At 40.8% G+C, this 16,697-nt stretch overlaps 1 protein-coding gene across 4 annotated transcripts in view; it reads left to right on the forward strand.

Annotated features, from left to right (window-relative positions):
• Nucleotides 1-16,697, forward strand: part of ACER3 (alkaline ceramidase 3) — a 161,692-nt gene that overhangs the window by 108,892 nt on the left and 36,103 nt on the right. For all 4 annotated transcript variants that reach the window (XM_001175032.8, XM_063783252.1, XM_063783253.1 and 1 more), the window contains 2 exons: nt 4,793-4,845; nt 14,148-14,229. In XM_001175032.8, coding sequence (XP_001175032.1) covers nt 4,793-4,845; nt 14,148-14,229 — 135 coding nt within the window. The remainder of the gene's footprint in view (nt 1-4,792; nt 4,846-14,147; nt 14,230-16,697) is intronic.

Genomic DNA, 16,697 nt, shown 5'->3' on the forward strand with positions numbered 1-16,697 from the left:
AGCCAAGATCGCGCCACTGCACTCCTCCTGGTGACAGAGTGAGACTCCATCTCAAAAAAAAAGAAAAAAAAAACCGATAATAGATTAACAAGAAAAAAGGCATAGAGGTCTTATTAACATGTATGGGCATGGCATACAAAATATGAAAAACTCAAACGGTCAGAAGATTGATACTTTTATACCATCTTGAGGTCACAGAAAGAATAGGGGCTTGGAGCTTGGCAAAACAGGTTATGGTAGCAAGACTGGTTATAAGAGGGAAAGAAGAGGAAAGGCCTGGCTGGCAAAGGCAGCCTTGTTATATGGATGAAACTTCATGGGTAGCAGCTCTCAGAAGAATAGATGGTAGCCTTTGGTAAATATTTCTGTCAGACCTTTAAAGGTGTCAGATTCTCAGTTAATCTTTCCTAGATCCAGATGAAGGGGTGGGGGGTGGTTCAAAGAAAGCCTGTTCGCATCTGTTGTTTACTTGACTTTATTTCCTCTACAGATGCACATCTCCCCTAGAAAAGACAGCTTTTTAGCTATTCTTTGGTTTCTAGTCCCTCTGAATCGCTGTCCTGAAATATATCAAAGAAATATATTTGGGGGTGAAATATTTTTAGTTTCCCTCATTGTGGATGTATGTTTTCAGTTTTCTTAGACCTATACTTAGGAGTGGAATTGCTGGGTCATTTAACCTTTTGAGGAACTGCCAGGCTGTTTTTGAAAGTGGCTGCACCATTTAGATTCCCACCAGCAACTTCTCCATATCATTGCCAATACTTGTTATTGTTTATCTTTTTAGTATAGCCATCTTGTGGGTATGAAGTAGTTTCTCTCATTGTGGCTTTGATTTGCATTTCCTTAATGACTAATGTTGAACATCTTTTCATGTGCTTATTGACACCATTTGTATATCTTCATAGTAGAAATGTCTATTGATATCCTTTGCCTATTTTTAAAATAGCCATAGTTGTATTTTTCTTATTGAGTTGTAAGACTTCTTTCTATATTCTAGATACTAGACTCTGGATACAGATATGATTTGCAAATGTTTTCTTCTGTGGGTTTTCTTTTCACTTTCTTTTTTTTAACATCAATTAAATTACATTTATTTAAATATCCTCATCAAAACACATCTTACGAAGCATCTTTTCTGTGACACCCTGATCTATGCCAGATCCACTCTGTGCTGCTGTTTTCTGACATCAGTTTCTGCCAGTGCCCTCCAGTGAGGAGCCCCCAGCTGGGCATTCTGAGGGTGCATGTGTCTCCCTCGAGGCTTCCTGAAGCAGGGGCACGACACCTCCTCCATGTACCAGGGGGTGAAGGTCTGCAGGGTCAGGGGTTGGGGGGAACCCCTGTATTGTTGCTGCTCCCTGCTGCTGTCCAGAGTCCTCTGCAAACTGCTGACCCCCTTCCCAAAGTGGCAACAATCTGAGGGTCTGACACCCACAGTGGTGTGTGTGGGACCCCCAAGGTGCCCAACAGTAACTGATGGTTCCTATACCCATCTGTGGACTTCTGGGCTTCCAGTGCATCCCAAATGTTCCTTTGTCAAGACAGTAACGCCACAGGGCTCTCAGGATGATCTAGGCACTGTTCTTGGAGCCCTATAAGTGAGGCCAGGCCCATGGAGCAGAGCAGCTGCCCAGGTGACAGCCATGACGGGGCCTTTCAAGCCGGGAAAGGCAGGAAACGGATTCCCCTGAAGTTGGCCCCTTGATTTCAGCCTGGTGAGACCCATTCTGGACTTCTGACCTCCACAACTGTCATCAGCTTGTGCCGTTTTGAGTCACTGCATTTATGGTGACTTGTTACAGCAGCCTTGAGACACTGAGATACCCCCCTGTGCCCCAAGTCTGTGGTGTCACTGCTTCAGCCTGGCCCTGCTTTTGCTGGGCAGTAGCCTGGTGAGCCTGACTGGATCCTCAGTGGCGGTCAGACTTTTTATCTGAGGACCCCAGGGGTGCTCGCTCTGTGGTAGTCATGATCTTGGTCCTCAAAGGGACGGACATGTCCATACCTCATGCCTGTCCACACCCTCAGCTCCTCCACCCAGCTCCAGGGAAGCATGAGTGCCCAGCTCAGGGTTGGGTGCCAGTCCCTTCCTGCCCCTAGCAGGCCCCCTACAGATGCCGAGTTCTAGCATGTGGGACACAGGCAAGCAGGCCCTTGCCAGGCTTAGAGCACGGATGGCCTGTCCCATCTTTTCACTTTCTTAGTAGTGTCCTTTGATGCAAAAAAAGTTTTCAGTTCTACTGAAGTACATTTTATCTGTTTTTTTTTTCTTTGGTTCCTTATGTTTTTGGTATCATAGCTAAAAAACTATTGCCTAATCCAAGGTCGTGAAGATTTATATCTGTGTTTTTGTCTAAGAGTATAGGTCTTACATTTAGGTCTTGGTCCATTTTGAGTTAATTATTTATGTGGTATGAGGTAGGGGTCTGGCTTCATTCTATAGTACTTGGATATCTAATTGTCCCAAAACCATTTGTTGAAAAGACTGTTCTTTCCTTATTGAGTTGTCTTAGCACTCTTATTGAAAATCAACTGGTCATAAATGTGTGAGTTTATCAGCTCGCAATTCTATTCTATTGACTTATATATCTATTCTTATGCTATTACCACATAGCCTTAATTACTGTACATTTGTAGTAAGTCTTGAAATTGGAGAGTGTGAGTATTCCAAGTTTGTTGTTCTTTATTGTTTTAGCTACTCTGGGTCCATTTTCATATGAATTTTTGGATCAGCTTGTCAGTTTCTGCAAAAAGGTAGATGGAACACGTTTTCACCATGTTGGCCAGGCTGCTGTTCTGTATCTTCTTACCTAACTTTGAAATAGGGCTTGATGCCATATGGGTCATAGCAGCTAGATGGCATTCTTACTTTTATTGTTTCTGGATAAAGATCAGTCTTAGTACTAAGGTAAGAGCCAACAGTGATATAGTTGGTTATAGCTTACTAAAAAGAAAAAAATCTTTCAATTACTTTAGTGTGTACCATTAACTTCGAGAGAGGTATCAGGAAGTAGAAGTCAGATATGAACTGCCCCACCACTTAAAAGTGTCTCAGGATCCTTAGGGTGAAGAAGTGGCATATACAGTGAAACCTGAAAAATATCCAGAAGTGATTAAGGTAAAGAGGGACTAGGGGAAGAGGAGAAGCTTAAGTAGAGGAAACAGCACACGCAAAGGTCCTGTGGTAGGAAAGAAACGTGAAGAACTGAAAGCCCAACATTGTTCAAACTTAATTAGTGAGGGAGAGAAGGGATATAAATTTTTACTGTTGTATGAAGGGGTTAAAAAAAAGGTGAATTTTATGGTATGTAAGTTATAGCTTAAAAAAAAACTCACATATCCACAATACTCCCAACAAAATCAATAATTAACATTGATTTATTATTACATGTAATCTGCAGACCTATTTCAAGCTGGGATTGTGCCATTGCACTCCAGCCTGGGTGACAGAGCGAGACTCCGTCTCAAACAAACAAACAAACAAAAAAATTAATTACTAAAAATAGTTAACTTGCACAAATGCTATTATTTTCATAATTCTAATAATTTACCAGAATGAATCATTCACTTTACATAAGCTCTCTTCCTACTTCCTAGAATGCCTTTCTCCACCACCCCATTTCATTTCATTCCTGCCATCACTTTCTTTGGCTTTTGTGTCTTTTGTTGGAGTCCTTACTCTATATTTAATCATGCTTTCATTCCCTTAACCTCTAATTAGAATGCGAACTCCTTGAAGGCAGTGACTGTGTCTTAAAATTGTATCCTCAGCTCTTAACACATTACTTGGCACATAGTGGACATTTTATTAAAGAATTAATTAAATGTGTATCTAGTAATAAATAAACTCTAAGATTGGTATCTACAACACCTAGCTTAGTGTCTAGCTTGCAGTTTAACACATAATGGCTGTAATTATTATTACTACTATTATTATCATTGCTAATAATAATAATAAATGTTATTTCTCAGAGGTATACTTTACTTAGATTAATAAAATTATTTCCCTGGCCATTAATACCTCTTCTTATGTATGTTAGTAGACACTTTATCCATTTAAGGTGATATAGGAAGGATAGAAATGCAAAAGAATACTGATAGGACCTATGGACCTGTAGATGATGGACATCATTTTTTTCTGGAGGTACAATATCATAGTTTGTAATACCAGATGATATGAGCAGCACAATGACAAGTCTGCCCTCCAGGAATAGTGAGTCAGGTACCCTGCTTAGTATGTAAATTAGGACACTTGGATGATAACCTTGTTTGTTCAAAAACAGTAAACTACACACACATACTCAGAGTAAATTTGATGACAAATATATAAAGAGAATTAGTAAAAGAAATAAGAGCTGAAACCTTTTTTTCTTTTCTTTTTTTCTTTTTTTTTTTTTTGAGACAGGGTCTTGCTCTGTTGCCCAGGCTGGAGTGCAGTGGTGCAATCATGGCTTACTGCAGCCTCGACCTCTCAGGCTCAAGCGATCCTTTCGCCTCAGCCTCCCAAGTAGCTGGGACTACAGGCACATGCCACTACCATGCCCTGCTGATTTTCTTTTTAAGTTTTTGTAGAGACAGGATATTACTGTGTTACTCAGGCTGATCTCAAACACCTAAGTTCAAGCGATCTTCCAACCTTGGCCTCCCAGAGTGCTGGGATTACAGGTGTGAGCCTCTGTGCCTGGTCTAAGAGCTGAAAATCTTAATCATTTTGATGTTTTATTTTGATTTGCATAATAATTGCTGCTCCATGATATTCAAGCCTGTTATCTATCTTTGTTTCTTACAGCTATTGGATGAACTCCCAATGATATACAGCTGTTGCATATTTGTGTACTGCATGTAAGTACTTTTAAAATTTCATTGTTTGATTTATTTTTAAATTTATATTTACCTCATAGTGGATTAATATAACTGATACATTTATATTACTAGGATATTTTAATAATGTAGAAGATTATAAATTTTATGATATCAATATAGAGTATAATTTCTGGGAAGTTACAATAATGTTGTTTATTAACTTTTGTGATCTCAAAACCCTGTAGCCAATTTAGATAGGATCTAAATAGCTTAAATTCCATAATTTTCCTTTCCCAAGTGAATAATGTGTACAAATTTAGATAAAGATTTTCATATTGTGCCATAAAAGTTTTCAGATACAGTTTCTGTATTCTACAATATAGTTTAACAAGACGCTTACCAGAAAAGTGAGGTACACTTCTAGTTGTATAGTGATCGTGTCAACTTAATCTCCTTTTTGTTTGAAGTTATCTTTTAAATAGATACTTGCTTTCTTATTCTAAGGTAGACTAAATGCTCTCAAGAATATACTTATTTTGATTGGTTATTTACAAATATGGAAACAGCTTACAGGCCATTCCCAATCCAAAGTTCTCTTACTGTATTATATTCTGTTTACTTTATTATCAAGTTAATTTGCATTTCCTGAATGTCAAGGAAAAAATCAATCTTGAAAGATAAAAATGATTATGATAGCAACATTAATAAATGCTAATATTTATCTGCTTTGTACTGTGCTAGGCAGTGTACAATGCCATCTCTAATTCTCAACAACTATGCAAGATAAATGGGTATTGGCCGCATTTTATAGACAAGGAAGTAAAGCACAGAGAGATGTAGTAACTTGTCTATGGACAAAAACAGAGCTTGATTTAAAAGCATACTGGCCAGGCCATTGTCCAGGTAAACAGTCTCTAAGGAACACTGAAATATCCCTGGAAATATATCATGATGGAGAAAATTACAATGATCACAATTCCTCTCAAGGAGAGGTTGGAAGAACACTTTGATAGGCTGCCTGGGTATGTGGTAGAAGTGTAGAAGTGAGACCCTTCCTGTACTGCATGATCAAATAATGTGCCTTCTAAGGAGGGTGGGTGAGGTTAGCTATAGGTCTTCTATTTGAGTAAGTTAGGGTATGCAGGTTTGGGCTCTAGCTAAGTCACTGGGAACATTAGAGGAAAGCCTCCTTCACCCATTACCCTGCAGCATCAGCCTTCTCTAAATGTTGGACAAGTATGTTAAGAATATGTGTTTGGAGGGGCAAAAAAATTACTAGCTCATGTAGGGACCCACATGCCTGAGTCAGGCCCTAGTAACGAGGCTTTTGAGGGCAGCAGTAGCCCAGTTAGAGCAGCCACTGCAAAGATGCTGGCTGCAGCAGGGGAGGCAGTGCTGGTGGGGGCCGGGAACAGGTGGGAACCCCATCCCCTACTGAGTTGGTGGGGCAGGAGCCCCACACTCCCGGGCACAGCTGCAGATGCCCAGCCATGGCTCTGGACCTGGGCATCCCTGCACTCTTGGAGTTCCAGGAAACCCCTTGCCCCTGCAGGCTTGAAAGTGCCTGCTCCCACTGCCTGGTTTCTCTCCACTCCCAGCTCCCACTCCAGGGCAGAGCAAAGCTGTGGCCGAGCCCGGGTGCTGCCACAACTTGGCCAGGTGTGCATGTGCTTGGGGTGGTGCTGACATGCCAGCCCCCTGCCACCTCCACCCCCTCTGGACTTTAGGCACTGACAAGCATGGGAGGGAGGCCGAGGCGGGGACTGAGGGCAGCTTGGTGTGGGCCTGCAGGCACCCCTCGGCAAGAACAGCCTGGGCACCATGGGCCATACATTGATGGTGGCAGGAGGCAGACAGGTTCCTGGGCAGAAAGGGGCAGTCCCCGGTGAAGCTCCACCTTCAAGCCGGGGACAGCCTGAAGCCTGGGGGCCAGGCTGTCATTTCCGGGTGGAGTCTGTGGCCCAGAGTGAGAACTTACAGTGCTTTTTCCAAGCCCTCCCATGGCTGCCCATTGATCAATCAGCACTCACTTCCTCCCTCCCGAGCCCATAAAAACCCCAGACCCAGCCAGACTCACACAGATGACTGGAGGACCTACCTGCAAATAGGTAGGAGCTACCCACTCTGGGTCTCCTCTCCACTGAGAGCTGGACATTCACTGGGATGACCTGCCTGCAGATAGGAGCCACCCACTTTGGGTCTCCCAAGAGCTGTTCTGTCACTCAATAAAGCTCCTTTCCACCTTGTTCACCCTCCAGTTGTCCACATACCTCATTCTTCCTGGATGCAGGACAAGAACTTAGGACTTGCCAAATGGTGGGCTGAAAGAGATGTAACACAAACAGGGCTGAAACATATCCCTCTCCCCAGCTTGCCACATTGCAGGAGATAAGAAGGAGAGAAGAGCTGTGGCCCTTCAGGGAGCCCAGACCTAGGGGCTCCACGAGCCAGGGCTGTGACACCCTTTTGGGGGCTTGGTGGTTTCTGGCATCTCCCAGTTTCCAGGCACCACTGCATTCCCCTTGTCCAGATGGGGGTGCCCACAGTGGAAGATGCTTACGGTGTATCTGATCAAACCGCAGGCTTACATGGAGCCAGTGCCTATGCCGGCTTCTGGAGCTGCCCGCCCTGCTACAGTAGCCAGTGTGCCTGGCTGTGCACAGTGGCTAGACCCCAAGCTTGCTCATTAAACACCTCTCACTGCTCCATTCCTGGCTTCCCCTTGGCAGGCATGGGATCCAGGCTGGTAGCATGAGCCAAGTGCAGCCTGCCAGGCCGAGTGGGCAGAATGAGCCCAGTGGGCCAGAACAAAACTTGGGCAAAGGTGCCACCAGCCACAGAGGTTTCTGGCTAGAAAAGCAACACCCTAAGGATCCTGAGATACTTTTAAGCGGTGGAGCCACAATTTAAAGCAGTTCATATCTGACTTCTACTTCCTAATACCTCTCTCAAAGTTAATGGTACACACTAAAGTAATTGAAAGATTTTTTTCTTTTATTTTTAGTTAGCTATAACCAACTATATCACTGTTGGCTCTGACCTTTACTAAAACTGATCTTTATCCAGAAACAATAAAAGTAAGAATGCCCATCTAGCTGCTATGACCCATATGGTGTCAAGCCCTATTTCAAAGTTAGGTAAGAAGATATAGAACAGCAGCCTGGCCAACATGGTGAAAACCTGTCTCTGCTAAAAATACAAAAAATTAGCCAGGCATGGTGATGTGTGCCTGTAGTCCCAGCTACTCGAGAGGCTGAGGTGGGAGAATCGCTTGAACCCAGGAGGCAGAAGCTGCAGTGAGCTGAGATGGCACCACTACACTCCAGCCTGGGTGACAGAGTGAGACCCTGTCCCCCCCAGAAAAAAAGATATAGAACGGGGATCAGAAAACTTTTTCTGTAAAGGGCCAGATGATAAATATTTTAGGCTTTGTAGGACAGGAGTCTCTGTTGCAGCTCTTCAACTCTGCTGTTGTAGCTTGGAAGCTGCCACAGATAATATGTAAATAAATGAGTGTGACTATGTTCCAGTAACATTTTATTTAAAAAAAACAGGTTTAGCTGGGCACAGTGTAATCCCAGCACTTTTGGAGGCCAAGGTGGGAGGATTGCTTGAGCCCAGGAGTTCAAGATAAGCCTGGGCAACATAGGGAGACCTTATCTCTACAAAAATTACAAAATTAGCCAGGCATGGTAGTGCATGCCTGTAATCCCAGCTACTTGGGAGGCTGAGGTGGGAGAATCACTTGGGCCCTGGAGGTTGAGGCTGCAGTGAACCATGATTGTGCCACTGCACTTCAGCCTGGGAAACAGAGGGAGACCCTGTCTCAAGAAAAACAAAAACCAATACCAAACTAACAAAAAAAAAACAGGCTCAGGCCAAGAGATTGGCTCTTGAGCCATAGTTTGTCACCTTGATCTAAAAAAATAAGGTAAACTCCTTTTAATAACATATTTTAAAAACTATTCTGATGTTTATATATCTTTAGGAGAAGATATTCTTGAGCTAGCAATTATGACTATACTGAGAAGAATCAGATAACCATCATATAATGGGTACAAAGAACTCTTAAGTATTAGTGCTAGGAGCTGGGCATAGTTGCTCACATCTGTAATACCAGCACTTTGGAAGGCCAAGGCAGGAGTATTACTTGAGCCCAGGAGTTCAAGACCAGCCTGGGCAGTATAGTGAGACCCTGTCACTACAAAAAAATTAAAAAATTAGCTTGCATGGTGGTGCACACCTGTGTCCCAGCTACACAGGAGGCTAAGGCAGAAGGACTGCCTGAGCCCCAGGAGGTTGAGGTTGCAATGAGCCGTGATTGTGCCGCCACTGCACTCTACCTAGGGGACAGAGCAAGACCCTGTCTCAAAAAAAAAAGAAAAAGAAAAATAGTTTTAGTGCTAGGGAACAGCAGATATTACTTAGAAGGATACTGATAATGTAGATCAATTTTCAGCTCTGATATTTAGTAACTGAATGAGCTTAAGTAAGTCAACCTTTGTTCCTTCATTTGTAAAAGTGGAGATTATAGTACTTATAAATTTCCCATGAAGATTAAAATAAATGATTTGTTTATAAAATAAACTTATTGTATGCTATTCATGTATCATGCACTGTGATAGGCTGTAGGAACTGGGAAATTAAGTAAGAAATAGTCCTTTTACCTCAAGAAATTTGTAGTTTAGTAAAAGAAACAGAACCAGAAACAAGCAGCTTTCATGTGATGTGATTAATACTATACCTGAGACATACAAAGTTCAGTGGAGTAGAAAGGGATAGAGCTTGCCATTATATGAAAATGGAGCATGGTGTCCTGTCATAGTGAATTAAACGTAAGTTTCATCATTGCTACCACCTCAGAGTATAAAAAAGAACATATAAAAAGAGCATGCAAAGCTTTTGTTTCTCAAAAACTATGTCTCTGGATTCTAATCTTTCCTCAGCAATCTTCTGCAGTAGCTGTTTATGATCATATTCCCCCATTCAGAAAGAGCCTGCTGTAGTACACTTTAAGTGACACTTAGAAGGAAATGAAAGGGGTGAAATAATTTTTAATCCACTGTATTGACACACAGTTTACATGGAATAAAATGCACCCAGTTTAAGTGTATGGTTTGATGAGTTTTGACAAATGTATACTCCTATTTACCCATTACCCTTATGGCAAGAAAGAGAAACAGAACATTTCTATCACGTTAGAACATTCTTTTCTGACCCATTGCAGTTAATACTGACACCTACCCTGGCCTCCAGGCCACCACTGATCTACTTTCTATAATTATAGATTAGTTTGTCTGCTCTGGAATTTTATATAAAAGAAATTATACCATAGGTACTCTTTTGTAACTGGATTCTTTTATTCAGTATAATATTTTTTGAGGGCACTAATTTGCCAATTACTTTTGATGAATATATTCATGTATGTTGTTACATATATCATTAGTAGTATTCCATTTTATACTGTTTACCAATGTTGAACATTAAGGTTATTGCCAGTTTGGGGCTACTATGAATAAAGGGACCATGTACATCTGTTAACAAGTCTTTGTATGGATATATGACTTCATTTCTCTTGGGTATATACCTAGAAGTGGAATTTCTGTGTTGTATGGTAAGTATATGTTTTACTTTATAGGAAACTGCCAAACTGTTTTTCAATTTAGTTGCACCTTATTATGGTTCTACTGGCAATATATGAAACTTCCATTTGCTCCATATACTTGCCAAGACTTGGTATTATCAGTCTTTTTTATTTTAGTCATTCTAGTGAGTATGATATACTATCTCTGTGGTGTTTTAATTTGTATTTTCTTAGTGACTAATGATGTGCATCTTTTTTTATTCTAATTGTCCATTTGTATGTGTTATATTAAGAACTATCTATTCAATCTATTCAAACCTTTTTCCTTTTTTTTTTTTTTTTTTTTGAGACAGAGTCTCGCTCTGTTGCCACTCTGGAGTGCAGTGGTGCGATCTCGGCTCACTGCAACCTCTGCCTCCCGGGTTCAAGTGATTCTCCTGCCTCAGCCTCCCAAGTAGCTGGGACTACAGGCACCCGCCACCACCTCCAGCTAATTTTTGTATTTTTAGTAGAGATGGGGTTTCACCATGTTGGCCAGGATGGTCTCGATCTCTTGACCTTGTGATCCGCCTGCCTTGGCCTCCCAAAGTGCTGAGATTACAGGCATGAGCCACTGTACCCAGCCCCCATTTTTATAAAATAGCTTTTTTTCTTTTTGAATTGTAAAAATTCTTTATCTATTTTGGGTTCAAGTCCTGTCAGATATTTGTATTTTAAATATTTTTCCAGTCTGTGAATTGTCTTTTCATTTAATGTCTCTTGAAGAACAGAAGTTTTAAATTGTTATAAAATCCAATTTATTTTTTAAATGTTCATGAATAGTGTTTTTGTGTCATAAGAGATCTTTGCCTTCCCAGGATCAAAAATATTTTGTTTGTTTGTTTATTTTTTCTAGAAGTCTTATCACTTTATTTTACATTTAGGTCCATGATCTATTTTGAGTTAGTTTTGTCAAAGATCATGTTTTCCTTACCAGTATCTAGTTGTTCCAGAACCATCTTTTGAGATTATTCTTTCTGCATTAAATTATCTTGACTTTTTTCTCAATTCTGTTTTATTGATCACTGCGTGTATCCTCATACTGTCTAGTTACTGTAGCTTTATTGTAAATCTTGAAGTCAGTTAGAATAAGTCCTTCACTTTTGTTCTTTTTCAGTATAGCTTTGGAAATTTTAGGTCCTTTGCATTTCCACATAAATTTTAGAGTCAGCTTGTCAATTTTTACAAAATAGCCTGCTGGAAGATTGACTGTAATTTCTTCGACTCTATAGACCAGTTTGAGGAAAGTTAATATCTTAACATTACTAAGTCTCCCAAACCATGAATGTGGTTCTTTAATTTATCCAAGTGACTTTTTGTGATTTTAAGTGAATTGATCTTTGTTAAATTTAGCCCTATGTTTTTCATGGTTAGGATGCTATTTTCAATAGTATTGCTTTTTTTTCTTTTTTGACATGGGGTCTGGCTCTCACCCAGGCTGGAGGGCATTGGCACGATCTTGGCTCACTGCAATCTCCTCATCCCAGGCTCAAGCCATCCTCCTACTTAGCCTCTCAAGTAGCTGGGACTACAAGTGCGCTCCACCGTGCCCAGCTAATTTTTGAATTTTTGTAGAGACGAGATTTTGCCATGTTGCCCAAGCTGGTCTCGAACTCCTGACCTCAAGCAATCTTCCTGCCTCAGCCTCCCAAAGTGCTGGAATTACAGGCGTAAGCCACTGCACTTGACCACAGTATTGCTTTTTAAAAGCTTTATATTCCAATTGTTCATAGCCAGCATTTAGAAATATAAGTGATTTTTGTATATTGACCTTTTATCTTATCACTTTGATAACTTATTCGTTTTTCTGTTGATTCCTTAGGATATTCTTTGAACATATCAAATATGTGAAGCAGTCTAGACCTCTAATGATTTTTTTTTTTTTTGAGACAGTCTCACACTGTCGCCCAGGCTGGAGTGCAATGGCGCGATCTTGGCTCACTGCAACCTCTGCCTCCCGGATTCACGCGATTCTCCTGCCTCAGCCTCCCAAGTAGCTGGGATTACAGGCATACACCTACAACGACTAATTTTTTTGTATTTTTAGTAGAGATGGGGTTTCACTGTGTTGGCCAGACTGGTCTCGAACTCCTGACCTTGTGATCTACCCACCTCGGCCTCCCAAAGTGCTGGGATTACAGGCGTGAGCCACCGCACCTGGGCTCTAATGATTTTTAAATCTGTCTTGCCTTCTGTGTGCTTGTTCATTTGTGAAACATGTACTGGAAAACCTCCTTTATTTTAGGCATGATCCTAGGCTCTGTAGATACAGAATCAGGAACTCATTGTCTGAGGAAGGGGACAGATAAGAAAGTGACAATATGTAATAAAGTGAAATAACCATGGTAATAAATACAAGCCAGGCCTCCTAAAGACCTTTGGTTTCTTAACAGATAACTTGCTTTTGAATTTGGAATAATAGAGTTTAAAAGTAAAAACTAATATTTCACCTAATATTTTCATCATTGTCCAAGTCACAAAATTTAAAGGTAAAAGAGATCTTAGAAAGTGCCTCTTCTAACCACCTTTCCTTACAAATAAGAAAATAAGAGTTGGTCCAATTCCCACAGCCAGTTAGTAAACTGAGAGAACACTCTTGCTGCCTATACCAAGTCACAGTCCTCAAAGGTTGGATTGGATACTCACTGATGGCCAATTGTCTGTTCATATTTGCTTATTTACCGGATACCTCCTATGTGTTCAGCATTATCTTTGTGCTAGTTATATGAAAAAAATAAAATTTATTCCTGCACACAAGGAATTCACAGGCTAGTTGAGGAGATAGATAAGGGAAGAGACAATTATAATAGACTACTATTTTCTCCAATAATATTCCTTAGGAATCATTAGTTGCAAGATATAGAAACCTATTCAAGCTAGCTTGAATTAGGAGAGATTATTTATTTACTGTAAGGACATAAGGAAATTATATCCTTATTTATTACATCCTTATTTATTGTAAGGATGTGAGGAAATTATGTGGAACCCAATAGCAGGAAGTACAGCCCCACCTTACTAGAACTGGAAGGACAGGTTCTTCCCCCTTCCCTCTTTTTGCCATTCCTTCCTCTCCACATGGCTTCGCCTCTTTGTATCTGCTATATTTTTCTCTCCCTGCAGATTACTTCTGCTCATTCATCTACTTCTTCATTCAATTTGGCTGCCCCCAAATATCAGCCTCAGACCTTGAGTCCATATGACTTTGACTCTCTATACCTCTTTTTTGGAGACAGGGTCTTGCTCTGTCATCCAGGCTGGACCCTCTATCTCCCAGGCTCAAGCTCTCCTCCCACCTTAGCCTCCCGAGTAGCTGGGACTACAGGCATACACCACCATGCCCACTAATTATTTTATTTTTTGTGGAGACAGGGTCTCAATTTGTTACCCAGGCTGGTCTCGAAATCCTGCACTCAAGTGATCCTCCTGCACTGGCCACCGCGCCCAGCTAACTCTCTATACTGAATTGATTCAGTCTCTCTCTCCCAAACTCCACACTCTCAGGCGAGAGCCTTTCATTGTCCCAGTTTAAGTCACGTGTCTACTCCTAGTCCTTCCAGCCTCTTAGAGGATAATAGGCAGTGCAGGTTTTCTCTATGAGTGGAAAGAAATGATGGATATCACTTATCATCGAGAGATATAGGCAAGTGGTAAAGCAGCATTCTATTTATGTTCCTACTTATATATTCTTTTAAAAGTTTCTTTCTCTCTTTTTTTCAAGGTTTGAATGTTTCAAGATCAAGAACTCAGTAAACTACCATCTGCTTTTTACCTTAGTTCTATTCAGTTTAATAGTAACCACAGTAAGTCATATTTTGTTTCTAACAGATTAAGCATGTAAATTCACCATTTATGGAGTTTGACTTATTTTACTTCCAGTATTTGCTTCATGCTGTCAAACTGAAATCTTTCTACACAAAACAAGAATATCACACTGACAAATATTGCTCCCTTGTTCTCTGTTCAAATGTTACTTCTCACTGTAATTGAAATACTTTTAAAAATCTGTGTAGTTTTTAAAGGGAAAAAGCAAAAAAGCAAATATTTAGTAGCAATAATTGGGAAAAATTAATTTTTCTCATAGATGGACATATTAGCTCCTATTTGTTAAAAATGAGAGATTGGCTCTGCTCCATTGGTCCAAATGTGACTGTTGTAATGGTTAACTTTTCTCTAGTAAGTTGAGATAGCTAGTCACTTCTAATTCTACATTAATGCTTTTTTTCTCAAGTAAATTGCATTTTATATTATGAAAATATTTATTGCAGAAAACATTTATTGAAAACTTACCATGTCAGGCACTAGAAATACAGAGATGATTAAAAAGCAGTTGCTATCTGTGAGGAGCTCATTCTGTTAGAGATTTTAGACATGTACACAAAGAATTGCATCAAAAGATAATAATTGCAATAATAGGGGTAAAAACTACTTATATGGTGATGAGATAAAGGAGGTTCAGTCAAGGCTTCATGCATGAGTCAAGGAAAGCTTCTGAGATGAGGCACTTGCACTAGAATTTAACTGATGATTAGGAGTTCATCAGACCCCTGGGCAAGAGTGCAGTGAAGAATTTGTAGATAGCACTGTTGTTTGTTCATAGGCAGAGAACTTTGAAACAACATAGTGAACTACCATTTTCAATCACTTACTATATGCCAGATATTGTAACTATGTACTTTACCTTTATTGTCTCATTAAATCATCACCACTGGTAGAATTGGGCAAGATTTAATATGGCTGGAACATATGGTAATTGAAGAGCAGTGAATGAGTCTAGTGAATTAGACAAATGTCAAATTATAAATACCCCTCTATGCCTTGTTTGAGAGTTCAAATATTTATCCTCGAAGAAGTATGGAGCAGTTAGGCGCAGTGGCCCACTCCTGTAATCCCAGCACTTTGGGAGGCTGAGGCTGGTGGATCACCTTTAGGTCAGGAGTTCATGACCAGCCTGGCCAACATGGTGAAACCCTGTCTCTACTAAAAATGGAAAAATTAGCTGGGTGTGGTGGCACTCCCCTGTAATCCCAGCTACTCAGGAGGCTGAGGTGGGAGAATTGCTTGAACCCCGGAGGCAGAGGCTGCAATGAGCTGAGATCGTGCCACTCCACTCCAGCCTAGGCAACAGAGTGAGACTCCGTCTCAAAAAGAAAAAAAAGAAAAGAAAAAGGTAGTGTGGAGCCAATAACTGGTTTAAAGGAAAGATGTAATCAGATACGTGTTTTAGAAAGATTGCTCTGGTTATGAGGCTGGATTACAGGAGTATGAGGCTAGACCCAGGGACTTTTGTATTTGCTTTAGTAAGATATGAGACTCAGGTGAAAGTAATATAGCTGTGGGGTTGAAAACAAACGGTCATAAGTAACAAACTGCAGGATATGTGACCCACTTCATAGTAGAGGGGGTGGAAGTAGAGTAAAAAGGAGTTGTCTAGAATGACTCCTGGCCTGGTTGTCAGGATAGATAGTATGTCCTTAATCAAAACAGGAATCTTGGAGGATGAACAGCTTTTGCAGGATAGATAATGAGTAGGTTTGCGCCATGGGGTAGGGGTAGAGATAAATTCAATATGAAATGTGTTAAGATTGAGGTGCCTGACATTAATTACATCTGAGGCTTTACAGTTAGGCTGGCCTAAAGATGTAGAATTAGGAATTGTCAGGGTATAGATAGTACAAAAATATGAGAATAGATGACCTGAAAAAGTAGCATGGGCCGTTAAGATGACTAAAGGGGCCAGGCACAGTGGCTCACACCTGTAATCCCAGCACTTTGGGAGGCCACGATGGGAGGACTACTTGAGCCCAGGAGTTCAAGACCAGCTGGGCAACATAGTGAGACCTCGTCTCTACAAAACATTTTTTAAAAATTAGCTGGATGTGGTGGCATGCACCTGTAGTCCCAGCTACTCAGGAAGCTGAGGTGAGAGGATTGCTTGAGCCCGAGAGGTCAAGGCTTCAGTGAGCCATGATTGTGCCACTGCACTCTGGCCTGGGTGACAGAGTGAGGCCCTGTCTCAAAACAAACAAAGACTAAAAGTACAACCTAATGAAATACTTACATTTGAGGACTAGCTGGAAGAAATGGAGCTAGCAAAAGAGACTGAGAACAAGTAATTAGGGATGTAAGAAAGCTAGGAGAGCCTGATGTCATGGAGTACAAAGATTTCTAGAAGTGAAAAATGGAAGAACAGTTGCCTCTGAAAGGATGAGTACAATGAAGATTGAGAGCTAATAGAAATTTTCAGCTGGAAGACCAGGTAACCTTAATG

The sequence above is a fragment of the Pan troglodytes genome, chromosome 9 (genome assembly GCF_028858775.2).
Source record: "Pan troglodytes isolate AG18354 chromosome 9, NHGRI_mPanTro3-v2.0_pri, whole genome shotgun sequence".
NCBI classification, from domain to species: Eukaryota; Metazoa; Chordata; class Mammalia; order Primates; family Hominidae; genus Pan; species Pan troglodytes.